At 50.1% G+C, this 27,358-nt stretch overlaps 1 protein-coding gene and 1 pseudogene across 1 annotated transcript in view; one reads left to right on the top strand and one right to left on the bottom strand.

Moving 5' to 3' along the window:
* The window catches only part of LOC139274123 (zinc finger protein 665-like), a 78,287-nt gene that overhangs the window by 21,112 nt on the left and 29,817 nt on the right, over positions 1–27,358 (bottom strand). The window contains exons 4-5 of the mRNA XM_070891166.1: positions 19,142–19,334; positions 2,672–2,769 (exon numbers count right to left, since the gene is read on the bottom strand). Of these exons, the coding sequence (XP_070747267.1) occupies positions 2,672–2,769; positions 19,142–19,334 (291 nt within the window). The remainder of the gene's footprint in view (positions 1–2,671; positions 2,770–19,141; positions 19,335–27,358) is intronic.
* On the top strand, positions 2,766–3,076 carry LOC139273666 (histone H4-like; annotated as a pseudogene).

The following is a 27,358-nucleotide window of genomic DNA, read 5'->3' as shown; positions in this document are numbered from 1 at the left end:
ATAAAGTCATCCCAATTGTCTCCAGCATTGTATTTCTCATCTGAGCTGTTGGTAGCCATTCTGTGGATTCTGTGATCCCGTAACTCATCGCCACTGTTAAGTCCTGACTCTAATGTATTGACTTGTACGAGACGCATGCTAAAGCCAAGATCACTCAGGACCTGCACCTTTAATTCACAGCTCTCCAGTGCTGCACATGCCTGAGACCTCCCTTTATATACCTCAGTGGGACAGGTATGGAGTGTCTCCTGCAAGTGCACCCCTGGTGGTAAGGTATGCTTATTGTTACAGGTCATATCCAGTTACAGTCATGTATAGCATGGTAAGATACAGTTATATACAGTAATGTGAGATACATGACAGAGGCCACATTGTTCGCATGCCTGACACAAGACTCCCAAAGCAAGCGCTCTACTCAGAACTCCTACACGGCAAGCAAGCCCAAGGTGGGCAGAAGAAACGTTACAAGGACACCCTCAAAACCTCTCTGATAAAGTGCAACATCCCCACCGACACCTGGGAGTCCCTGGCCAAAGACCGCCCTAAGTTGAGGAAGTGCATCCGGGAGGGCGCTGAGCGGTCGAGTCTCATCGCCGAGAGCGTGCAGAAAATAAGCGCAGGCAGCGGAAAGAGCGTGCGGCAAACTAGTCCCACCCTCCCTTACCGTCAAAGACTAACTGTCCCACCTGTGACAGAGACTGTAATTCCCGTATTGGACTGTTCAGTCACCTAACAACTCACTTTCAGAGTGTGATGAGAGTGTGTTAAAGGGGCGGGCCGGGTGAGACTAATGTCACTGTGTTTGTGTGTCCGTCTCATCCCCGGATTCCAGAGTCCCTCTTGTGTAAAATTCAAAGATTTCCCTGTCACAGGATCGCCCTGCTCCCCTGCTCAGGTCTAAAATGGGAATTAAACGTCAAGTTTGATGTGATTTCAAATTTTAGTCGAAAAACAGAGAAAATGTCCGCGATCGGGTGAGAGAGCGCGATCAGTGCAGCAATGAAACCGGTTTAAATCCAAATTGCTGCCTTCAATTCGGATGAAACTTTCTCGACAGCAAACATCCCGGTGTTCGGGACAGAAAGAGGCCAGTCTGGGAATCTGGAGGGCCCGGATTGAATTAGAATCGGACAGTTAATGAGGAGAGAGAAACACAGAGAGGCTGGAGGGGCGGGGAGCTGATAGCAGGATGTCTCCGCCCCGTCCGCTCGCTGCCTTTAAGTTGCTCTGTGCCGCCGCTTCCCGTTTCATTTCTGACTGAGCTCTGACTGTCAGAGAGATTTTCCACAGAGTCGCCGACATGACTGACACTGCAGCCGCCGAAACGGCTCCTCCTGCCGCCGCCGCTCAAACCAAGGCTCACAGTAAGAAAAAGGCGGCGGCTCCCCGCTCCAAGCCAGCCGGCCCCACGTTGGGCGAATAGATCCTTAAGGTTGTGGCCGATGGCAGCGATCGCAAGGGGATGTCTCTGGCCGCGATAAAGAAGGCTCTGGCGGCCAAAGGCGTGGATGTGGAGAAGCGCAGGTCCCAGATCAGGTTCAGTATCAAGAGGAATGTGACAAATGGCTTCCTGGTGCAGACCAAAGGCACGGGCGCCTCGGGCTCCTTCAAAGTCGCTAAGAAGGAAAACCAGGGGAAAGTGGGAAGCGAGGTGAAGAAACCAGCAGTCAAGAAATCTCCAGCTAAGAAACCATCAGTCAAGACATCTCTGACCAAGAAACCAGCAGCCAAGAAATCTCCCGCCAAGAAAACGAGCACCAAGAAGGCGCCAACAGTAAAAAAGACAGCGAAAGCGGCGGCTGGGAAGAAGGCAGCGGCGCAGAAGCCCAAGGGCCCCAAGAAGGCCTCGGGCGCAAAGGTGAAGGCGGCCAAAAAGGTGAAAAAACCGAGGGCCAAGGCCAAATCAGCAAAACCCAAGAAAGCAGCATCCAAAAAGTAAATAAAAAGTGCAACTTGTAAACACCTGGACCCAAAGGCTCTTCTCAGAGCCACCCACGCCTCTCAGAAAAGAGTTGATCCCCGAATCAAATGCTCCCTGTCCCGGGGCCGGGCTCAGATTTCAGACAGAAGTCATTGAACATGAAGCCAGGATCCCTTTTGACCCGCTGACATTGGCTGCACCCACCCCTCCCCCAGTGTCTGCAATAAAACACACAGAGAATGGGATGTCCGGCCCGGGCCTCACTGTAACTGGGGATGTGTTCAGCTCCAGTCTCAGTTCCTGGTCATTGTTATTTCACAGATTTAGGGGGAGAGTCTGTGAGACGGTGATACTGGCGGAGATACCCCGCCTCACAACTCAAACCCCAAACACCACATTCTCCAAATCAGCTGGAATACGGTGTTTGTAAACTGCTGAACCTGTGAGAGGAAGTGTGGGGAGATGATACAAGGTCTGAGATTAACAGGGAAGGGTCTGTATATAGGCGGGAATATTCGTGATTGTTAATTGTAACTGGACATTTAAAAGCTTCTGATTCATGGAAGCCTTGAAGATGAATTCCGAGTCTGTAAGAGTTTGTGCGGAGCGCTGTGTTTCGGTTCTATTGTCGGAAAACGGATTGAAATTGGCGGCTGCAGAAAGCTGGAGGCGGAGCTGGAAGATCAGAGGCTGCTCTCTGCTCTGTCTGTCAATCTTAACTCTGTCTCCTCCCCTTCCCGCCTCTCTCACTCTGCGCGTTCTCAGTCAGGTCGGCTCCGGCTCTAAAAAAAAGAGCCGGGAGCAGCTCCGTCTTATTCAGCGGCTGTTTAAGTGAAGAATCATTATGTCTGGTCGAGGTAAAGGAGGCAAAGGATTGGGTAAAGGCGGAGCCAAACGTCACCGTAAAGTGCTCCGTGATAACATCCAGGGCATCACCAAACCAGCTATCCGCCGCCTGGCTCGCCGTGGCGGTGTCAAGCGGATCTCAGGCCTGATCTACGAGGAGACCCGCGGGGTGTTAAAAGTTTTCCTGAGAATGTGATCAGGGATGCGGTCACCTACACTGAGCACGCCAAGCGCAAGACGGTCACTGCCATGGATGTGGTGTACGCTCTGAAACGGCAGGGCCGCACACTCTATGGATTCGGCGGCTGAATAACTTGACCCTTCCCCCAAACACAACACAAAGGCTCTTCTAAGAGCCACCCACCGCCTCACAGAGAGAGCAGCGACCTGGGGATGGGAGCGCGTACAGTTTGGTTGGGAAATGGTTTCGGCTGTTTAATTCATGGAAATAAATATTTGGATTTATATAGCGCCTTTCACGACCACCGAACGTCTCAAGACCAATGAAGTACTTTTGGAGTGTAGTCGCTGTAGGAATATGGGAATTATTAAATATTTTACAACTATTGTAAATATGAGAGATCAAAAACTCCGGCTGACAGTCACAATTACCACCGGGCGGGATACACCGTCCCCTTTACCCAAACATTACAGTCTCCCCTCACAGATAATTCCTGTCATGTTGTGAGGTTCGGTTAAACGGGACTCTGGCGGGATCAATGCGGGAATTTGTGTTCACAGGAAGCAGTGACCGGAGATTTATTCCCGCCTGGTACAGACCGATCAGGGAATGGAACAGAATTCAAACCGGAATGTTGCAGAGAGTGGGATTGGTGACTTATAATGGGGCACAATCGCCGTTATAAAGAGCGGATTTTTAAATTGCTGGCGGGAAATTAGAGTTTCTTTAATCTCTGTTGGTTGATATTCTGAAATTGGCGGGCTTTTTGAAATTGACCAACTGTCAGTTTCAGTTCAGCCAATCAGGGCCCAGTAATCCCTGCCCTTCATTTTCACTCTCGGTGCTTGGTTCAAACTTGATTGGCGCCGGGCTGCAGCCAATCACAGCCCCGGGGCGGACCCTCACACACTTTAAAAGGAGGCCCCAGAGGAGTCTCCGCATTAACAATCCGTGTGTCCTAGATTGTGTTGAGATCCGTTTAGATAATGGCCAGGACCAAACAGACAGCGCGCAAATCCACCGGAGGGAAAGCTCCTCGCAAACAGCTGGCGACTAAAGCGGCCCGGAAGAGCGCTCCGGCCACGGGCGGAGTGAAGAAGCCTCATCGCTACCGACCCGGCACCGTGGCTCTGAGGGAGATCCGCCGCTACCAGAAATCCACCGAGCTGCTGATCCGCAAACTGCCCTTCCAGCGCCTGGTGCGGGAGATCGCTCAGGACTTCAAGACCGACCTGCGCTTCCAGAGCTCCGCCGTCATGGCCCTGCAGGAGGCCAGTGAGGCTTACCTGGTGGGGCTCTTTGAGGACACCAACCTGTGCGCCATCCACGCCAAGCGAGTCACCATCATGCCGAAAGACATCCAGCTGGCCCGCCGCATCCGCGGGGAGCGCGCCTAGACTTCCCCTGCCCCGATTCGAAGCTTCAGCACCAAGTGCAACAACGGCTCTTTTCAGAGCCACCAAATCAGCAAAGGAAAGAGCTGCGATCTCCTGTAACCAGAGCTTCGTGTTGTTCATTAACCCATTGTAGGGACGGGCAGGTGTGTGGGACTGATTACTGATCGTGTGTTCATATACCAGCTCCGTTCACATGGGAGTTATTGACTAGTGAGCCCTTTAATATTTTCAGAAACTGACATCGGCTTTGCGTCGCTCTGACCCCAAATTCCCCGGGGCAGAGCACAGATTTCCCCATTCGGTGTTGTCGGAGAATGGGGGCAGGCAGATCTGGGAAGCACTGCAATGGATCCGGGTCCTGTGTGTGTACATCGCTCGCTGATGCAATGCGGTCTGAACTGGCTGGCTTAGCAGAGATATATACAGCCTGGGAACAGAAGCAGCATTCAAATTATATCAAACCAGACCAGAATTAAACTAGGCTCTTTGATTACTATATTAATTCATCACCGCCAACTCTCTAGTTTTCATAGACAGATTAAAGAACATTTAAGGAACCTGTGGCGGTATTTATACAATTGTTGAGTGACAACTGTAGTTCAGTTATTCGCTGTTAACTGGAAGAGTGTATGTGTGAGCAGAGAACCGTAATGCAGAGAACGGGAACTGAAAACTCCCCCATACGGATAAGGGGTAAGCCATTTGGGACTGAGATGAGGAGAAACTTCTTCACTCAAGAGTTGTTAACCTGTGGAATTCCCTACGGCAGAGTTGTTGATGCCAGTTCGTTAGATATATACAAGAGGGAGTTCGATGTGGCCCTTATGGCTAAAGAGATCAAGGGTGTGGAGAGAAAGCAGGAAAAGGGTACTGAGGTGAAAGATCAGCCATGATCTTACTGAATGGTGGTGCAGGCTCGAAGGGCCGAATGGCTTACTCCTGTACCTATTTTCTATGTTTACAGGTCTGAAATAAGCCAATCTATCGGTACATGAATTCAAGGGCTCTGACTCAATTAAGTCAGTAAGCAGCCCTTCCACAGATACTGTGGTCGGCTCTGAAAAGAGCCTTTGGGTTATTAGATTAAATCTTGTCCGCTTTACTTGCTCTTGGACGAAGTGGTGGTTTTCTTGGGCAGCAGCACAGCCTGGATATTCGGCAGCACCCCGCCCTGATCGATGGTCACCTTTCCCAGCAGCTTATTGAGCTCCTCGTCGTTGCGGATGGCCAGCTGCAGGTATCTGGGGATGATGCGGGTCTTCTTGTTGTCGCGGGCCGCATTGCCGGCCAGCTCCAGGATTTCAGCGGTCAGATACTCGAGTACAGCAGCCATGTAGACCGGGGCTCCGGCACCCACACGCTGAGCGTAGTTCCCCTTTCGCAGGAGTCTGTGAACACGGCCCACAGGGAACTGCAGTCCGGCCCGGGAGGAACGAGCCTTGGCCCGAGCTTTACCGCCGGTTTTTCCTCTTCCAGACATTTCCACAATCCACAGGTTCAGAAAAAGAATGCAAAACTCCTCCTTCATCTGCTCTTCTTATACATTCTGGAGGGATACAGGGAGTGAACTTGTGATTGGTCGCTCTGCGGTGCATTTCATTGGTCTTTTCCGATGACCAATCACCATCTGCTTAGCCTGCCACTGAAAAGAGGGCGAAAATTATTGTTCGATTTCCAACGAATCTTCAATTTCAAAAACCCCGCCAATAATTTTTACAATGCGGATTATGTTAATAAATTCATCATTAGCCAAAGATTTCCAAACACATTTTATTCCATATTGCCTTCCAAATTCCAGGATGTTACAATCAGGATTAAATTAGGGTTCACTTTCAAACATTCTGTTACGGGACACATTCCAGCTCATTCTTTGTACAATTTGGGAATCACAGATCATGGATCGATCCTCCGCACAGGCGGGAGTGAGACCAGAACTGGAAGTCCTTCTGTGAAAAGAGAAGAGGGACAGAGTGTTCCAACTGCCCCGTTCTGGTCTCTGTAAGAACTTCCATTCTGAGTTGTTGCACACGCAGGCTCCGGGTAATAAGCGGGTTGACTAACTAGATTTTTTTTTTGAAAAGGGCTTGAGAGAGAATGAGGTGAGTAAAGTCTAAAACAAGACCATAATTCGTCGGCAGGCGACCAGGGAGTGTTTATATTTTACTGGGAGGGAACTTCATCAACGAAGCTAAGGCTGAACCGGACAGTAAAACCGATTATCTGAAAATTCGTATCTAAATCTACCCTGGATCTTTAAATGTTGTCAAAAACACTTGCTCAGGAAATAATTACAGTAAATTGAGATTAAAGGATGACGCGTTTGTGCAGCTTTTTCAGAGAGGTTGTGGGTGGCTCTTAAAAGAGCCGTTGTGTTTGGGGTTTGTTTCGTCAGCGTTTTACTTGGAGCTGGTGTACTTGGTCACCGCCTTTGTCCCTTCCGACACGGCGTGCTTGGCCAGCTCCCCGGGCAGCAGCAGGCGCACGGCGGTCTGGATTTCCCGGGAGCTGATGGTGCAGCGCTTATTGTAATGGGCCAGGCGGGAAGCCTCACCCGCGATGCGCTCGAAAATATCGTTCACAAACGAGTTCATGATGCCCATAGCCTTGGAGGAGATACCGGTGTCGGGATGAACCTGCTTCATCACTTTGTAGATGTAGATGGAGTAACTCTCCTTCCTCGACTTTCTGCGCCTCTTGCCGCCCTTCGGTGGTGTTTTCTTGATCACTTTCTTGGCGCCTTTCTTGGCAGTAAGTGATTTCTTCTCTTCAGGCATCGTCTTGTTCAATCCGACCCAAACATGACGTAAACTCAGCTCGGAGCTCGTATTATATAGGCAGCCCCACACTCCGCCCACAGCCCTATGCTAATGAGGGATGGGTGAAGGCAACGATTGTGATTGGTGCATTCGCTGTGTTGTCAATTTCCATTGTTCTGTAATTCTCTGATTGGTCTCTTTAAATATCCAATCAGATTTACTGCTCGCCACAATCTCAAATTCTTGAATTAGGTCATCAGTTACATCCCCTCCCGAGCCATACTCTGTTCTTTATCGATCGAGATATCTACATGTTCGACAGACATTGACCGGTTTGTATCCGAGATTGCCTGAGGGTCATTTCTAGTCAGGACTTGGAGTCCTTCTGTGAGGGCAAAAGACCCTCACTGACCTTCCGCCCTGATGCTGCCTTCCTCCCACCGTTTAATTCAACATCTTTCTTATCTGTCACTGCTATAACTACATTAGTTGTTTCAGTGTTACCTTCACTGGAATATGCTGTACCTTCTGTGCCGTAAACGGCCTATTTCCCTTAGCACAGGGGACAGAAATTTAAAGTAATTGGCAGAAGGTTTAGAGGGGAAATTTCTTCACGCAGAGGGTGGGGGTCTGGAACTCACTGCCTGAATGGGTGGTCGAAGCAGAACCCCTCCCCCCCGAAGACCACCTAATAAGACTGTTATTTTGCCATCTGGGGAGTGCACCCCAGCAAAACACCCACCCAGCACTGTGAGGGGAGACCTGCCCTCACAGCTTCCATCTTTCCCACCCCCCCATCTCTCTCTCTCTCTCTGTCACTCTCTCTGTCTCTCCCCTCTCTCCCTGAGAGCTCTTTCCTCCTAATTAAAAAATCAAGACAACTGAGCAGAGGGAGCAAGGCCCCTCCCCAGTCGTTAACTAGGGGAGAGGTGTGCCTCATTAAGAGCTCCCTCTGCTCCCACATTTAACGAGGCCTATTAAGACCATTAAGGCCTGTGACTTTGGGGTGAGTGTAACCCTTAAAGGGACCCCGTGATGGCGACCACATCTATGTCGGTGGCAGGGCCAGTTAAGACTTACGCGCAGGCGGCTTCCACAGCCACTGCGCCTCCTGCTGCCCTGCTACCATTTAGATTAATAACTAAAAAACACGGGGTCAAGAGCTACACTCACCTCACTATGAGCATCAAGGACTGCGTGTGGGCAATGGCTGGGGTATTCGGCCCCTCGGCTATTGTCGTGGCCTTCAAGATGTCCAAGAAGGCTGTGTTCTTCCTGGGGTTGGAGCGGGTGGTGTCCCTGGCCCTTGAAAAGGGGCTCACGGTGGGCGGGACATTCCAGCCGGTGGACCCTCTCGAGGCCACCACGCATAGGATCATTCTTTCGAATGTCCCACCCTTTGTTCCCGCTGAGCTCCTGCTCCCCCACCTATATCAACTGGGGGAGGTAAGGTCGGGGATTAACCAGATACCGCTCGGTCTCAGGGAGACCAGCCTGCATCATGTGTTCTCCTTCCATCGCCAGCTTTTTGTCCGGCTGGCGCGGGAGGAGATGACAGAGGGCACCTTTAACGTGATGCAGGAGGGGACGTTGGACGGCGTGCGGTGCCATGCCTGTAGGGAGGTGGGGCATTTTCGTAAGAACTGCCCCACCTCCAAGGCCACCAAAACACCAAAGGCTGCCAAGGCTGGCACCGTCGCCACCCCTCCCCCTAGTAGCATCCACGTGGATGCGCGGACATTGTTGGAGGCCTTTGTCTTCATGGCCTCCGGCGGTGAGGAGGGAGAGCATCCGGGTGGAAGGAAGGCGAAATACCTCGAGGCGGGTCCCCTGAGCACCGGACAGCCCCATCACCACACCCGGCCTACCTCTGTCACCTGCCCTGAGCCCGTGCCCAAGCCCTCGACCAATACAGCAGAGGGGCTCGGGCGTGGGCAAGAAAAACAAAAGGGGGGAGTGGAGTGGGAGGCCTCGGCAGTCATGGAGGTCTCCCTGTCTCTGCGCCCCCTCCCCCAGACAAAAAAGGAGGCACCGCTCCAATGAGGTGGAGGGGGAACAATATCGCTCCACGGAGGAGTTGGTGCCTGCCACATGTCCCGCATCCCCCACCAGCACCCCCAAACCACGCCGTAGGTGGGGGGGAATCTGTCCCCGGGGAGGGTCAGACAGTCGAGGCTGCCCAGCCTCTGCCTCCCGGGGATGGCGAGGAAGATCTGCCTGTTGTGGGGGGCGTGGGGCCGGCGGAGGAATGCGTCGCCGCCGGGTCGGGCATCCCAGGGACTGAGGTGGGCAGGGCTGAAATGGCCGAACCTGAGCCCGCTCAGCCAATATACAACATCTCCCGGGATCTGCTTGATCTGGCAGATAAATAAAATTTTAATAATTTTAAAGAACCGACACACACTGGGCTGGGGGGTGGCGGCGGGAACGGGGAAGAACACCAACCCTCGCCCCCAACTTTGGAGGTGGGGGACTTGGAGGACCTGGAGCAGTTCTTCGACCAGGTCTCTCCATGTTCCCCGGTGCCTGGGGCTGAGGAGGAACCCCTTCCGCTGCTGCTTCCTGACCCAGCACCACAATTAAAATAGCCCAGTGGGGACTCGTCTGCCGACGATCATGGTGGTGGGATCGGGGCAGAGCCAGGGCCGGATGGAGTGCCGGGCCGTTTGTCGCACCTCGGGTGGTCGATGGACCGGCTGCTAGCGGTGAACTCCCGGAGGGGGATGGGGACTCGGTGGAGGGTGCGGGAGAAGATCTGGAGTCCATCGCCAGTGAGGCGGTGGATCTCCTCGTGCCCGCTGCTGAGTCCCCCCTCATTCCTGTAAAGGAACTCCGGGACTTTATGGTCCAGAGCCAGGGTCGCCACAACTGAGCCCATCTGGCCCTGGAAAAATGGTCCGAGCCGGCGCTCCTCATCAGGTCCATCTGCGCTGCCACTAAAACCATGGCCGCGGGTGGTCCCTTATCAAAGGCGTAAAGCCTTGAGCTGCGTCGGCTCAAAACATTGCTCGCTGGGTTGCTGAGGGAGTGGAGGTCAACAAACGACTCCACTCCCCCCCCCCCCCACAATAGGTTAAGTAGAGGTTGTCATGAAGATAACCATAGCCAGGCTCAACATCAACGGCGGCAGAGAGGCACGCCGTAGATTTAACAATTTTTTGCTCCTGCGGGAGGGGAAATACGCGGTGTGCTTCCTGCAAGAAACCCACACCGTTCCGGGAGACGAACGTGGCTCCTGGAATGGTAAGGAGAGGTCCGCATGAGTCACCACACTGCCACTTCTTGTGGGGTGGCCATTTTGCCGCTTGCTGCACGTCACGGTTCACCTGGGGGACGTGCCGCTCCATCTCATGAATGTGTACGCACCTCAGCCCGGCCCGCAGCAAACGCTCTTCTTGGTTCTGTCGCTGTCGGCAACTGCATTGTCCTCAGAGGGGATTTCAACTGCACCCTCGAGGTGAGGGACCGCTCCGGTGCCCCGCAGAGCATGACGGTGATCGAGAAGTTGAGGGACCTGGTCGGGTCCTTCGACTTGGTGGACGTCTGGCGAAATCGCCATCCCAACTCCAGCGCCTTTACTTGGGTGAGGCCTGGAAGAGGATGGTCCAGAATCGACTGCCTTTACGTGTCTCGGGCATACGTTTCCTGTGTTCCGGCGGCCTCCATGTGGCTGGTGCTGTGTTCAGACCAGCACCTGGTGTGGGCAGAGCTCGCTTCGCTCCATGCGAGGACGGGATCTGCGTACTGGCATTTTAACAACCAGCTGCTGGAGGACGAGTGGTTCCAGGACTTGTTCCGTCATTTCTGGGCCGACTGGAGAAGGAAGCAGGGGGACTTCCCCTCCTTGAGGTTATGGTGGGACATGGGCAAGGTTCACGTCCGTGTCTTCTACCAAGAGTATGCGAGGGGGTCGACCAAGGTGCGGGCAGCTAGGGTCGGGCACCTAGAAAAAGAGGTGCTCGACCTGGAATCCCGTCTCAGTCAAGTCGTCGAGGACCTGGCCCTGCGGATGGTGTACGAAGCGTAGAAGGCCGCGCTGAAGGACTGCAGTTCGTCAGGTCCCGAGGCGCATTCGTGAGGTCGCGGATCCGGTTCCTGCGGGATCTGGACCGTGGCTCCCCCTTCTTCTACTCGCTGGAAAAAAGACAGGGTGTCCGTAAGCAGCTCTTGATGTTGCTGGCCGATGACGGCTCTCTGTCTCAGATCTGGAGGGCGTCAGCAACGGGGCCCGAGGATATTATGGGGCTCTGTTCTCTCCGGAGCCGTCCAGCTAGGAAGTGCGTAGAGTTTTGTGGGAGGACCTACCGAAGGTCGGCCCGGAGGGCGCCGAAAATCTGGAAGCTCCGCTAAGCCTGGCGCCCTCCACTGGCTATCGAGGGGAAAAGCCCCAGGGCTGGACGGGCTGACCCATGGAGTTCCACAGGGCATTCTGGGACGTCCTGGGGGGTGACAACGTGCGGGTCCTGGGGGAAAGTCTGGCAACCGGGGAGATGCAGGGCAGTCATCGTCCTGCTGCCTAAGAAGGGCGATCTCCGCCTACTTAAGAACTGGCGCTCAGTCTCCCTCCTCAGCACGGACTACAAAATCTTTGGCAGGGTGATGTCTGCTCGCCTGGGCACTGTGCTGGACCACATGATCCACCCCGACCAGTCCTACACAGTCCCGGGCCGGACAATCCACGATAACATCCATCTGGTCCGGGACCTCATCCATCATTCCCAGGAGGCTGGTCTGTCGGTCGCCTTCCTATCTCTCGACCAAGAGAAGGCGTTCGACAGGGTGGATCACGACTATCTGTTCGGAACTCTGCGCGCTTTCGGGTTCGGGACGCATTTCGTCGTCCGGATCCGACTTTTGTATGCCACCGCAGAGTGTCTGATTAAGGTTAATGGGTCCTTGATGGCGCCCCTTCGCTTTAGGAGTAGGGTGCGCCAGGGATGCCCCATGTCCAGCCAGTTATATGCCATCTGCGTGGAGCCTTTTCTGTGCCTCCTGCGGACGAGGTTGACAGGACTGGCTCTGCAAGGGCTGGGCATGGAGGTCGTCCTCTCGGCTTACGCCGATGATGTGCTCCTCACGGTAGAGGATCCCACTGACCTGCGGAGGATGCGTGAGTGCCAGCAGATTTACTCACCCGCATCCTTCGCCAGTATCAACTGGGAGAAATGTTCCGGACTCCTGGTGGGTCAGTGGTGAGTGGACTCCCTGCCAGAGGAGCTCAGGCCTTTTGCCTGGAGCACGACCCATCTCCTCTATCTGGAAGTCTACCTGAGCCCTGACGAGGAAGCCTGACCAGCGAACTGGCAAGAGCTGGAGGCCAAGGTCGCCGTTCGCCTCGGGCGCTGGACAGGACTGCTCGAAGTGCTATCCTACAGCGGTCGAGTGCCAGCTGGTGGCCGCTATGCTGTGGTACCGGCTGGTCACTTTGCCCCCTCCCCCTGCGTTTGTCGCCAAGATACAGAAGAAGCTGGTGGACTTCTTCTGGAACAACAGGAAGCACTGGGTCTCTGCGGCGGTCTTGAGTCTCCCGCTTAGGGAGGGCGGTCAGTTGTTGGTGTGCGTCAGCACCCAGCTAGCGACTTTCCGTCTTCAGACCCTGCAGAGATACCTTTACGTTGAGCCCCCTCCCAGGTGCCGTGCACTGGTGACGCATTTCTTCCGCCAGCAGCACAGCCTCAACTACGACATGCAGCTCCTGTTTGTGAGCTTGGGGGGCATCAGGACCACCGTCGAGGGGCTGCCTGTCTTTTACCAGGAGCTCATCAGGGTCTGGAACAAAGTCTCCACCAAGCGCAGCTCTCCACCGGCTGGAGTGGCAGCTGTCCTGCAGGAGCCGCTGCTCAGGAATCCGTACCTCCACGACCGAGGTTTCAGGTGGCAGTCGAACGAGAGGGCTGCAGCTGGCGAGGTGACCAGGGTCAGGGACCTGCTCAATGATGGAGGAGCAGGCTGGATGACGCCAGACATGCTGGCTTGGCACCTAAATTCGGCCGAAGTCCGCCGCATGGCCAATGCCATTGAGTCGCTAAAAACAGCTCTGGGCCCTGACTCCATTAGGTGTGTCGAGGCGGCTCAAGCACGTGAGGAGATCCCGTCCGAACTGCCCCCCGTCCGGACAGAATTCCTCATCGGTGCCAAACCGCGGAACCTCCCTTGGGAGCCGGCGCCTCACAACTTGAGCCACCTCGGGGAAATCCCCTCCGTGCCTTTCAGTTCTGCATGGAGGGGTTTCCTGTACAGGCTGCTCCTGCACACTCTCAACTTTGCCATCCTCGTCTGCCATCCGGACACGCCATGGCGTACCATCTTGCCATCTGGTGGAGGCGGGGGTCCCCGATGGAATGCACTCTATGCGGGAGTTCTCCCATTATTTATCGGGGACTTGGCCTGGAAGGTGGTACACGGAGCAGTCCCATGCAATAAATGTTTAAGTTGGTTCACGGGCTCCCAGGCCGCCTGCAATTTCTGCGGTCTGGAAGAGTCCGTGTTCCACGTTTTTAGTGAATGTACAAGGTTGCACCCCCTGTTCCATTATTTAAAGGGGCTGCTCCTCAATTTCTGGCTGCACTTCAGTCCCACATTCCTGATCTTTGGGCACCCTGTGCGGAGGGGAGCGGGTAGGTCCGAAGGCCTTCTTGTAGGACTGCTCCTGGGCACGGTCAAGGGTGCCATCAGCCGGTCCAGGCAGCGGGCGGTCGAGGGGGTCGTTCAGCCTGACCGCCTGCCTTTCTTCCGTGCTTACATCCGGGCCATGGTGTCCCTAGAGATGGAGCACGCGGTGTCCACCGGTACGCTCGCGGCCTTCTGAGAGAGGTAGGTGCCGGAGGGACTGGAGTGCATTGTCACCCCCGGCACCAAATTTTAATATGATTTTATATGTTTTGAAGTTTGATTTGTTTTAATTGCTGGGTTTTAGTGTCCCCCTTCCCTTTTATAGGGGACACTTGTAAATTATGGTTTTTCTGCCCCAAAAAAACCCCACAAAAATAACCAAAAAAAAAATGGCACAGAAAAGTGTTTGGAGTGTCTCCCAGATCTGGGGGCACTTGGATTAATTTATTATGTTTTCCCCAAAAGAGTTGTGCCGTAAAGGGCCTATTTCCCTTAGCACAGGGGACAGAAATTTAAAGTAATTGGCAGAAGGTTTAGAGGGGAAATTTCTTCACGCAGAGGGTGGGGGTCTGGAACTCACTGCCTGAATGGGTGGTCGAGGCAGAAACCCTCACCACATTTAAAACTACTTGGATGTGCACTTGAAGTGCCATAACCTGCAGGGTTACGGACCTAGAGCTGGAAAGTGGGATTAGGCTGGATAACCTTTTGTTGGCTGGCACGGACACGATAGGCCGAAGTGGCATCCTTCCGTCCTGGAAGCTTCGATGATAAATGTCTATAATTCTGAACTAAAAGGATATACCATCCATCGTGCATATGCTGATTTAAAACATATAGACCTTGGCGAAAATATCTATCTATACAGAACAAAATATAAATTAACGATATCTCCCTCCAGCTCCCCGCCCCTCCCCCACTCCCTGTGAGGCGGTGGTTGGCACTGAGACGAGCCTTTGCTTTGTGCTTGGGGGAGAGGGTCGCGTTGAATCCATAGAAAGTGCGGCCCTGCCGTTTCAGAGTGTACACCACATCCATGGCAGTGACCGTCTTGCGCTTGGCTGCTCAGTGTAGGTCTAAACTGGCCGGCTAAGGAAGAGAAATACACAGCCCGGGAACGGCCGGAGCTCCCGGGAACAGAACCTGCATTCAAACTCTCAAACCAGACCATAATTAAACTAGGCCCTTTTAATAACAGCCGACTCTCTTCATACAGCTTTCATTGATAGACTAAAGAATATTTAAGGAACCAGTTGCAGTATTTATACAAGTTTTGAGGCTCTGACAACTGTAGTTTAATTATTAGCTGCTAACTCGAACAGTTTGGGTGAGCAGAGAACCGTAATGCAGATACCAGGAACTGAAAACTCCCGCACACAGGTCTGAAACAGACCAATTTATCGGTACCTGAACTGAAGGTCTCCAATAATACAGTAAGCAGCCCTTTCAGATACTGTGAGTGGCTCTGAAAAAAGCCTTTGGGTTATTAGATTAAATCTTATCCGCTTTACTTGCTCTTGGACGAAGTGGTGGCTTTCTTGGGCAGCAGCACAGCCTGGATACTAGGCAGCACCCCACCCTGAGCGATGGTCACCTTTCCCAGCAGCTTGTTGAGCTCCTCGTCGTTGCAGGTGTCTGGGGATGATGCGGGTCTTCTCGTTGTCGCGGGCCGCGTTGCCGGCCAGCTCCAGGATTTCAGCGGTCAGATACTCGAGCACAGCAGCCATGTAGACCGGGGCTCCGGCACCCACACGCTGAGCGTAGTTCCCCTTTCGCAGGAGCCTGTGAACACGGCCCACAGGGAACTGCAGTCCGGCCCGGGAGGAGCGAGACTTGGCTTTGGCCCGAGCTTTACCACTGGTTTTTCCTCTTCCAGACATTTCCACAATCCGCAGGTTCAGACAAGGAATGAGAAACTCCTCCCATATCTGCCCTTCTTATACCTTCTGGAGGGATGCAGGGAGCCAACTTGTGATTGGTCACTCTGTCGTGGATTTCATTGGCCGTTTCCGATGACCAATCACAGCCTGTTTAGTCCACCAATGAAAGGAGGGCGGAAATTACTGCTTCCCAACAATCAGAATCTAACGATTTTTAAAATTCAAAAATCCCGCCAATAATTGTTAAAATTGCGGATTATGTTAGTAACTTCACCGTTAGCCATATATTTCTAAACAATTTGTTTCCTTTTGTCTTATTCCATGTTTGCCTTGCAAATTCCAGCCTGTTACAATCAAGATTAAATTCGGCTTCAGCTTCAAACTGTCTGTAACGGGCGGGACTCAGTCCCCACTGATTCTGCAACGGGACACATTCCAGCTCCATCTTTGTAAAAGTGAACTTGTTTTCACAGGAGCTGCTGTGGGGGTGAGACCAGAACGGAGAGTCCTTCTGTGAAAAAAGAGGGACAGAGTGTTCAAACTGCCCCTGTTCTAGTCTCTAAGAACTCCCATTCTGGGTTGTTACACTGCGGGGAGTCTCGGGTTAATAAACAGACTGAGCGCAATGGAATAAAACAAAACGTGAAAAGGGCTTGAGTGAGAATGTGACTGAAATCGGAGTTTCCTCGCCCCCCCAAAATAAATTCGTCGGCAGGCGCTGTTAATGAACGGGTCTGAGAACAAAGTGAAAGCGACCAGGAACGTGTTTGTAGTTGACTCTGCAGGAAATTCCAGCGACACCAAGGTCGAACCCCTCAGTGAAGCTGCTTATGAGAATTCAAAACTAAATCTACAGCTGGAACTGTAAAGGTTCTCATACACAGTTGTTCGGGAAATAATTATAGTAAATTCAGTCTAAAGGGAGATGTATTTGTGCAGCTCTTTCAATGATGTTGTGGGTGGCTCTTAAAAGAGCCGTTGTGTTTGGGGTTTGTTCTGTCAGGACAGCGTGGAGTTTTACTTGGAGCTGGTGTATTTGGTCACCGCCTTTGTCCCTTCCGACACGGCGTGCTTGGCCAGCTCCCCGGGCAGCAGCAGGCGCACGGCGGTCTGGATCTCCCGGGAGCTGATGGTGCGGCGCTTGTTGTAATGGGCCAGGCGGGAAGCCTCACCCGCGATGCGCTCGAAAATATCGTTCACAAACGAGTTCATAATGCCCATGGCCTTGGAGGAGATGCCGGTGTCGGGATGAACCTGCTTCATCACTTTGTAGATGTAGATGGAGTAACTCTCCTTCCTCGACTTTCGGCGCTTCTTGCCGCCCTTTGGTGGTGTTTTCTTGATAACTTTCTTGGCACCCTTTTTTGAAGCTGGTTTCTTTTCCTCAGGCATCGTCTTGTTCAGTTGGGCACAGATATGAAGCAAATTCTGCTCCAAGCTAGCATTATATAGGCAGCCCCACACTCCGCCCACAGCCCTATGCTAATGAGGGATTGGTGAAGGCAATGACTATGATTGGTTCATTGGCTGCGTTGTCAATTTCCATTGTTCTGTATCTCTCTGATTGGTCTCTTTAAACATCCAATCAGATTTATTGCTCGCCACAATCTCAAATTCTTAAATGAGGTCATCAATTGCATCCCCTCCCGATTTGTACTCTGTTCTTTATGTTTCTGTTCTGCTCTCAGGTAAAAATGGTTAATGACGGCCGGACTTATGAGCAAGTTTCATTCACATTTTTTCCTATATATATATCTGAACAGCAAACTCGCTGCTGTGTTTGTCGATCTAGATTTTTATATGTTCGAGACATTGACCGGTTTGTAACCGAGATTGCCTGAGGGTCACTTCTGATCAGGACTTGGGAGTCCTTCTCTGAGGGCAAGGGGCCCTCACTGTCTTTCCGCCCTGATGCTACCTTTCTCCCATCGTTTAATTCAACACCTTTCTTATCTGCCACTGCTGTAACATGGATGTAACAGCACGAATTTATGAAGGGGAAGTCATGTTGGACAAATTTGCTGCAATTCTTTGAGGATGTAACGAACAGGGTGGATAAAGGAGAAGCAGTAGATGAAGTGTATTTGGACTTCCAGAAGGCATTTGGCAAGGTGCCACATAAAAGGTTACTCACTGCACAAGATAAAAGTTCATGGGGTTGGGGGTAATATATTAGCATGGATAGAGGATTGGCTAACGAACAGAAACCAGAGAGTCGGGCTAAATGGTTCATTCTCACGTTGGCAATCAGTACCCAATGGGATGCCACAGGGATCAGTGCTGGGACCCCATCTATTTATGATCTATATTAACGACTTGGAAGAAGGGACCGAGTGTAACACAGCCAAGTTTGCTGATGATACATAGATGGGAGGAAAAGCAATGTGTGAGGACACAAACATTCTGCAAAAGGACATAGACAGGCTAAGTGAGTGAGCAAGAATTTGGCAGATGGAGTATAATATTGGAAAGTGTGAGGTCATGCACTTTGGCAGAAAAAAATCAAAGAGCAAGTTATTATTTCAATGGCAAAAGATTGCAAAGTGCTGCAGTACAGCAGGATCTGGGGGTACTTGTGCATGAAACACAAAAGGTCAGTATGCAGGTACAGCAAGTGATCAGGAAGGCCAATGGAATCTTGGCTTTTATTGCAAATGGGATGGAGTATAAAAGCAGGGAAGTCTTGCTACAGTTGTACAGGGTATTGGTGAGGCTACACCTGGAATACTGCATGCAATTTTGGTTTCCATATTTACAAAAGGATATACTTGCTTTGGAGGCAGTTCAGAGAAGGTTCACAAGGTTGATTCCGGAATGAGGGAGTTGACTTTTGGGGAAAGGTTGAGTAGGTTGGGCCTCGACTCATTGGAATTCAGAAGATTGAGAGGTGATCTTATCGAAACATATAAGATTATGAGGGGGCTTGACAAGGTGAACGAGAGAGGACGTTCCCACTGCTAGGGGAGACTAGAACTAGAGGTCTTTATCTTAGAATAAGAGGCCGCCCATTTAAAACTGAGATGAGGAGAAATTTCTTCTCTGAGGGTTGTGAATCTGTGGAATTCGCTGCCTCAGAGAGCTGTGGAAGCTGAAACATTGAATAAATTTAAGACAGAAACAGACAGTTTCTTAAACGATAAGTGAATAAGGGTTTATGGGGCAGGGAAGTAGTCCATGATCGTATTAAATGACGGAGCAGGTTCGAGGGGCCGTATGGCCTACACCTGCTCCTATTTCTTATGTTTTTATGTTCTTATATTCTAACTACATTAGTTGTTTCAGTATTACCTTCATCTGGAATGCCCCGTAAATGTCTATGATTCGAAAACTAAAAGGACATTCTGTCCATCGTGTATATGCTGATTTAAAACACCTAACACCACAATATCGATTTTGGCAAAAAAACATATCTATGCAGAATAAAATGTAAATCAACTATCTCGCCCCCGTTCCCCGGGTCACTGCTCTCTCTGTGAGGCGGTGGGTGGCTCTGAGAAGAGCCTTTGTGTTGTGCTTGGGGGAAAGGTCGCGTTGTTCAGCCGCCGAACCCATCGAGAGTGGGGCCCTGCTGTTTCAGAGCGTAGACCACATCCATGGCAGTGACCGTCTTGCGCTTGGCGTGCTCAGTGTCGGTGACCGCATCGCGGATCACATTCTCCAGGAAAACCTTCAGTATCACGCGGGTCTTCTCGTAGATCAGGCCCGAGATTCGCTTGACTTTGCCTTTACCCAATCCTTTGCCTCCTCATCCAGTCATGGTGATTCTTTACTCAAACCGCCGCTGAATATTAATCTCTCGCCTTACCCATTGTCAGTTGAGACCACCAATGAAACGAGGGCGGAAATTCCTGTCAACAGTCAGGCCTCGAACGATTTTTAATTTCAAAAACACCGCCAATAATTTTTTTAAGTGCGGATTATGTTAATAAATTCACCATTAACCAAAGGTTTACAAACAGGTTTTACTTCCTTTTATTTTATTCCATATTTCCCTGACAAATTCCAGGCTGTTCCAATCAGGATTAAATTCGCGTTCACTGTCAATCTGTCTGTAACGGACGGCAATCAATCCCCACTGACTCTGTAACGGGACACATTCCAGCTCAAACTGTGTAAAAGTTGGGAATCACAGATCATGGATCGATCCTCCGCACAGGGGGAAGTGAGACCAGAACTGGAAGTCCTTCTGTGAAAAGGGAAGAGGGACAGTGTTCACACTGCTCCCGTTCTGGTCTCTGTACGAACTCCCATTCTCGGTTTTTACACTGCGGGGAGTCCCGGGTTAATACACGGATTGACCTGCAACAGGAATTGAAAAATAAATTCGAAAGGGGCTTGCGAATGAGGTGACTGAAATGTGAGTCTCATCCCCTAAACAAGCTCCTAATTCCTCGACAGGCGCTGTAAATGGGAACGAGCGACAAGGAACCGTGTTTGTAGCTTGAATGGCGTGAAATTCAACAGCGGCCTAACGTCGAACCGGACAGTGAAGCTGCTTATGAGAAATCAAAACTAAATCCACAGCTGGAACTGCAAAGGTTCTCAAACACACATGTTCAGGAAATAATTACAGTAAATTGAGTCTAAAGGGTGATGCGCTTGTGCAGCTCTTTCAGAGAGGCTGTGGGTGGCTCTTAAAAGAGCCGTTGTGTTTGGGGTTTGTTCTGTCAGGACAGCGTGGAGTTTTACTTGGAGCTGGTGTACTTGGTCACCGCCTTTGTCCCTTCCGACACGGCGTGCTTGACCAGCTCCCCGGGCAGCAGCAGGCGCACGGCGGTCTGGATCTCCCGGGAACTGATGGTGTCAGATTCTGGTATGTGAGTGTGTATTTAATTCTGTACCTATCTATCTCTGGTATATGAGTGTGGCGTTTAATCTGTACCCGTCAGTTACTGGTATATGATTGTGGGGGTTATTCTGTACCTCTCAGTTTCGGTTATGTGATTGTGGGTTTTAATCGATACCTGTCACTCTCTAATATGAGTGTGGTGTTTATTCTGTACCTTGTACATGGCCTTCTTCGACCTTACAAAGGCCTTTGACAATATCAACCACGAGGGTCTATGGAGCGTCCTCCTTTGTTTCGGATGCCCCCAAAAGTTAGTCACCATCCTCTGTCTGCTCCACGGCGAGATGCAGGCCGTGATCCTTACCAACAGATCCATCACAGAGCCAATCCATGTCCAAACTGGGGTCAAACAGGGCTGGGACTTCAACCCAACCCTCTTCTCAATCTTTCTCGCTGCCATGCTCCACCTCACAGTCAACAAGCTTACCACTAGAGTGGAACTAAACTACAGAACCAGTGGGAACCTGTTCAACCTTCGTCGACTCCAGGTCAGGTCCAACATAAGAATTAGGAACAGGAGTCGGCCATCTAGCCCTTCGAGCCTGCTCCGCCATTCAACAAGATCATGGCTGATCTGGCCGTGGACTCAGCTCCACTTACCCGCCCGCTTCCCATAACCCTTAATTCCCTTATTGTTTAAAAATCTATCTATCTGTGATTTGAATACATTCAATGAGCTAGCCTCAACTGCTTCCTTGGGCAAAGAATTCCACAGATTCACAACCCTCTGGGAGAAGAAATTCCTTCTCCCAGAGGGTTGTGAATCTGTGGAATTCTGTGTCTGGCATGCGAATCCAAGATCACCCCAACCTCTGTCATCAAGCTACAGTACGCAGACGACGCCTGCATCTGCGTACATACAGAGGCTGAACTCCAGGACATAGTCGACGTATTCACTGAGGAGTACGAAAGTATGGGCCTTACACTAAACATCCGTAAGACAAAAGGTCCTCCACCAACCTGTCCCCACTGCACATCACTGCCCCTCAGTCATCAAGATCTACGGTGTGACCCTGGACAACATGGACCATTTCCCATACCTCGGAAGCCTCATATCAACAAGAGTAGACATTGACGATGAGATTCAACACCGTCTCCAGTGCACCCATGCAGCCTTCGGCTGTCTGAAGAAGAGTGTTCAAAGACCAGGCCCTCAAATCTGCCACAAAGCTCATGGTCTACAGGGCTGTAGTAATACCTGCCCTCCTGTATGGCTCAGAGACATGGACCATGTACAGTAGACACCTCAAGTCGCTGGAGAAATATCGCCAACTATGTCTCCACAAGATCCTGCAGGTCCCCTGGGAGGACAGACTCACCAACGTTAATGTCCTTGACTGGGCCAATATCCCCAGCATTGAAGCACTGACCACACTTTATCAGCTCCGCTGGGCAGGCCACATTGTTCGCATGCCAGACACAAGATTCCCAAAGCAAGCGCTCTACTCAGAATGTCTTCATGGCAAACGAGCCAAAGGCGGACAAAGGGAACATTACAAGGACACCCTCAAAGCCTCCCTGATAAAGTGCAACATCCCCACTGACACCTGGGAGTCCCTGGCCAAAGACGGCCCTAAGTGGAGTACCTCGAGTCTCATCGCCGAGAGCATGCAGAAATCAAGCGCAGGCAGCGGAAAGAGCATGTGGCAAACCAGTCCCATCCATCGTTTCCCACAATGACTATCTGTCCCACCTGTGACAGGGACTGTGGTTCTCGTATTGTATTGTTCAGTCACCTAAGGACACATTTTTAGAGTGGAAGCAAGTCTTCTTCGATTCCGAGGGACTGCCTATGAATAAATATTCTGTACCTGTTAGTCTCTGGTATGGCTGTGGGGTTAATCTGCACCTGTCAGCTGCTTTGTGAGTGTGGATTTTATTCTGTTCCTCTTGGTTCTGGTATATGAATGTGGGTTTAATATCTAACTGTCAGTTTTTGATATGTGAATGTGAGATTTAATCTATACATATCAGTTTCTGGTATGCGAGTGTGGTCTTTAATCTGTACCTGTCAATTTCTGATGTATGACTGTGGGGTTAATCTGGAACTGTCAGTTTCTGGTATGTGAGTGTGGGTTTCTATTCTGCAACTGTCGGTTTCTGCCATATGTGTGTGGGTTTAATCTGTACCTGTCAGTATCTGATGTGTGAGTGTAGGTTTTAACCTGTACTTGTCAGTGTCTGGTATGTGAGTGTGGGGTGTAATCTGTACATATCAGATTCTAATATGCGAGTGGGTATTTTAATCTGTACCTGTCAGTTTCTGGTATATGAGTGTAGGGTGTAATCTGTACCTGTCAGTATCTGCTATATGAGTGTGGGTTACTATTCTGTACCCGTCAGTTTCTGGTATATGAGTGCGTGTTTGTTCTGTACCTGTCAGTTTCTGATATATTAATGTGTATTTTATTCTGTACCTGTCAGTCTCTGGTATGTGAGTGTGTTCTTTTTTTCTGTAACTGTCAGTTTATGATATGTGAGTGTGCATTTTATTCTATACATTTCAATCTCTGGTATGTGAGTGTGGGGTTTAATCTGTACCTACCAGTTTCTGGTATGCGAGTGTGTATTTTATTCTGTACCTGTCAGTTTCTGGTATATGAGTGTGTATTTTATTACCTGCCCATCTCTGGGATGTGAGTGTGTGTTTAATCTATACCTGTCAGTTTCTGGTATGTGAGTGTGTGTTTTAATTTGGACCTGTCAGTTTCTGGAATATGTATGTGTATTTTATTCGATACCTGTCAGTTTCTGATATGAGTGTGAGGTTTAATCTGTACCTGGCAGTTTCTGTATGTGAGTGTGCATGATATTCTGTACCTGTCAGTTTCTGATATATGAATGTGGGTTTAACCTGTACCTGTCAGTTTTTGGTAAATGAGTGTGTGTTTAATCTGTACCTGTCAGTTTCTGGTATATGAGTGTGGGTCTAACCTGTACCTGTCAGTTTCTGGTATACGAGTGTGGGTTTAATCTGTACCTGTCATTTCTGTATATGAGTGTGGGTTTTATTCTGTATCTGTCAGTTTCTGGTAAAAAAAAATGTGGGATTAATCTGTACCTGTTAGTTTCTGGTATTGGAGTGTTGGTTTTATCCCATAGCTGTCAGTTTCTGGTATATGAGTGTGGGTTTAATATGTAACCATCAGTTTCTGCTAAAAAGTGTGTGGTTTAATCTGTACCTGACAGTTTCTGGTCTATGAGTGTGGGTTTTAATCTATACCTATCAGCTTCTGGTGTGCAAGTGTGGGTTTTATTCTGTATATTTCAGTATCTCATATATGAATCTGATCTGTTTCAATGGTGAAACAGCGTTGGATCCGACCGCTCCAGTGGCCGTAAGATTCACAATGTAACTCAGCCACTTCGGATCACTGTTGGAGTGACAGCTTCTGCTGCCTGTGATAATAGGATTGAGGCCAGTTCTGTGCCTCTGCGCTCTGTGAATGATAATGCACTCACTGTGAGAAGGAGCTGCTTGTACTTTTCCTTGTATTCCAGGTGAAGGAAATATCAGATTTATACTGGCTCAATGAAGTATTTTGCTTTGTGAATAATAATACCAGAAAAATATTAGTTATGATATGGACGACTGAGGCAGAGAATATAAAATAAAGTTGTAATGAATGGAAATGTTTATAATAAAGTAAAGTATCTGGAGAGAGGAAACCATGATACAAACAGTGTCCTTGTCACAGTTAACTCAGAGACTAGGGTCCTGAACTTAAAGATAGGTAACTTCGATGGTATGAGACGTGAATTGGCTAGGATAGACTGGCAAATGATACTTAAAGGGTTGACGGTGGATAGGCAATGGCAGACACTTAAAGATCACATGGATGACCTTCAACAGTTGTACATCCCTGTCTAGCATAAATATAAAATGGGGAAGGTGGCTCAACCGTGGCTAACAAGGGAAATTAGGGATAGTTTTAAAACCAAGGAAGAGGCATATAAATTGGCCAGAAAAAGCAGCAAACCTGAGGACTGGGAAAAATTTAGAATTCAGCAGAGAAGGACAAAGGGTTTAATTAGGAGGGGGAAAATAGAGTATGAGAGTAAGCTTGCTGGGAACATAAAAAGTGACTGAAAAAGCTTCTATAGATATGTGAAGAGAAAAAGATTAATGAAGACAAATGTAAGTCCCTTGCAGTCAGAATCAGGTGAATTTATAATGGGGAACAAAGAAATGGCAGAACAATTGACCAAATACTTTGGTTCTGTCTTCACTGAGGAAGACACAAATAACCTTTCGGAAATACTGGGGGACCGAGGGTCTAGCAAGAAAGAGGAACTGAAGTAAATCCTGTACCATGTGGGAACTCAGGGACACTTCCGGTGTCCCTGGCGACTACGTGTGCAGGAAGTGTATCCGCCTCGAGCTCCTGACGGTCCGCGTTGCGGAATTGGAGCTGAGGGTGGATTCACTCTGGAGCATCCACGATGCTGAGAATGACGTGAGTATCACGTGTAGTGAGTTGGTCTTACCGCAGGAGAAGGGTCCACAGCCAGATAGGGAATGGAAGACCAGCAGGAAGAGTAGTGCAAGGAAGGTGGTGCAGGGGTCCCCTGTGGTCATCCCCCTGCAAAACAGATACACCGCTTTGAGTACTGTTGGGGGGGATGACTCATCAGGGGAGGGCAGCAGCAGCAGCCAAGTTCATGGCACCGTGGCTGGCTCTGCTGCACAGGAAGGCAGGAAAAAGAGTAGGAGCGCGATAGTGATAGGGGATTCAATGGTGAGGGGAATAGATAGACGTTTCTGCGGCCGCAACCGAGACTCCAGGATGGTATGTTGCCTCCCTGGTGCAAGGGTCAAGGATGTCTTGGAGCGGGTGCAGGACATTCTGAAATGGGAGGGAGAACAGCCAGTTGTCGTGGTGCACATTGGTACCAACGACATAGGTAAAAAAAGGGATGAGGTCCTACGAAACGAATTTAAGGAGCTAGGAGCTAAATTAAAAAGTAGGACCTCAAAAGTAGTAATCTCGGGATTGCTACCAGTGCCACGTGCTAGTCAGAGTAGGAATCGCAGGATAGCGCAGAAGAATACGTGGCTTGAGCAGTGGTGCAGCAGGGAGGGATTCAAATTCCTGGGGCATTGGATCCGGTTCTGGGGGAGGTGGGACCAGTACAAACCGGACGGTCTGCGCCTGGGCAGGACCGGAACCAATGTCCTAGGGGGAGTGTTTGCTAGTGCTGTTGGGGAGGAGTTAAACTAAGATGGCAGGGGGATGGGAACCAATGCAGTGAGACAAAAAGGAGGCAAAAGCAAAAGACAGAAAGGAGATGAGGAAAAGTGGAGGGCAGAAAAGCCTAAGGCAAAGAACAAAAAGGGCCACTGTACAGCAAAATTCTAAAAGGACAAAGGGTGTTAAAAAAACAAGCCTGAAGGCTTTCTGTCTTAATGCAAGGAGTATCCGCAATAAGGTGGATGAATTAACTGTGCAAGTAGACGTTAACAAATATGATGTGATTGGGATTACGGAGACGTGGCTCCAGGATGATCAGGGCTGGGAACTCAACAACCAGGGTATTCAACATTCAGGAAGGATAGAATAAAAGGAACAGGAGGTGGGGTAGCATTGCTGGTTAAAGAGGAGATTAATGCAATAGTTAGGAAAGACATTAGCTTGGATGATGTGGAATCTATATGGGTAGAGCTGCAGAACACCAAAGGGCAAAAAACGTTAGTGGGAGTTGTGTACAGACCTCCAAACAGTAGTAGTGATGTTGGGGAGGGCATCAAACAGGAAATTAGGGGTGCATGCAATAAAGGTGTAGCAGTTATAATGGGTGACTTTAATATGCACATAGATTGGGCTAGCCAAACTGGAAGCAATACGGTGGAGGAGGCTTTCCTGGAGTGCATAAGGGATGGTTTTCTAGACCAATATGTCGAGGAACCAACTAGGGGGGAGGCCATCTTAGACTGGGTGTTGTGTAATGAGAGAGGATTCATTAGCAATCTCATTGTGCGAGGCCCCTTGGGGAAGAGTGACCATAATATGGTGGAATTCTGCATTAGGATGGAGAATGAAACAGTTAATTCAGAGACCATGGTCCAGAACTTAAAGAAGGGTAACTTTGAAGCTATGAGGCGTGAATTGGCTAGGATAGATTGGCGAATGATACTTAAGGGGTTGACTGTGGATGGGCAATGGCAGACATTTAGAGACCGCATGGATGAATTACAACAATTGTGCATTCCTGTCTGGCGTAAAAATAAAAAAGGGAAGGTGCCTCAACCGTGGCTATCAAGGGAAATCAGGGATAGTATTAAAGCCAAGGAAGTGGCATACAAATTGGCCAGAAATAGCAGCGAACCCGGGGACTGGGAGAAATTTAGAACTCAGCAGAGGAGGATAAAGGGTTTGATTAGGGCAGGGAAAATGGAGTACGAGAAGAAGCTTGCAGCGAACATTAAGGCGGATTGCAAAAGTTTCTATAGGTATGTAAAGAGAAAAAGGTTAGTAAAGACAAACGTAGGTCCCCTGCAGTCAGAATCAGGGGACGTCATAACGGGGAACAAAGAAATGGCAGACCAATCGAACAAGTACTTTGGTTCAGTATTCACTAAGGAGGACACAAACAACCTTCCGGATATAAAAGGGGTCAGAGGGTCTAGTAAGGAGGAGGAACTGAGGGAAATCTTTATTAGTCGGGAAATTGTGTTGGGGAAATTGATGGGATTGAAGGCCGATAAATCCCCAGGGCCTGATGGACTGCATCCCAGAGTACTTAAGGAGGTGGCCTTGGAAATAGCGGATGCATTGAGTCATTTCCCAACATTCCATTGACTCTGGATCAGTTCCTATCGAGTGGAGGGTAGCCAATGTAACCCCACTTTTTAAAAAAGGAGGGAGAGAGAAAACAGGGAATTATAGACCGGTCAGCCTGACCTCAGTAGTGGGTA

This window comes from Pristiophorus japonicus, chromosome 9 (genome assembly GCF_044704955.1).
Source record: "Pristiophorus japonicus isolate sPriJap1 chromosome 9, sPriJap1.hap1, whole genome shotgun sequence".
NCBI classification, from domain to species: domain Eukaryota; kingdom Metazoa; phylum Chordata; class Chondrichthyes; family Pristiophoridae; genus Pristiophorus; species Pristiophorus japonicus.
The sequence above is the reverse complement of the archived record's forward strand: the minus strand, read 5'-3'. Positions and strand labels throughout refer to the sequence as shown.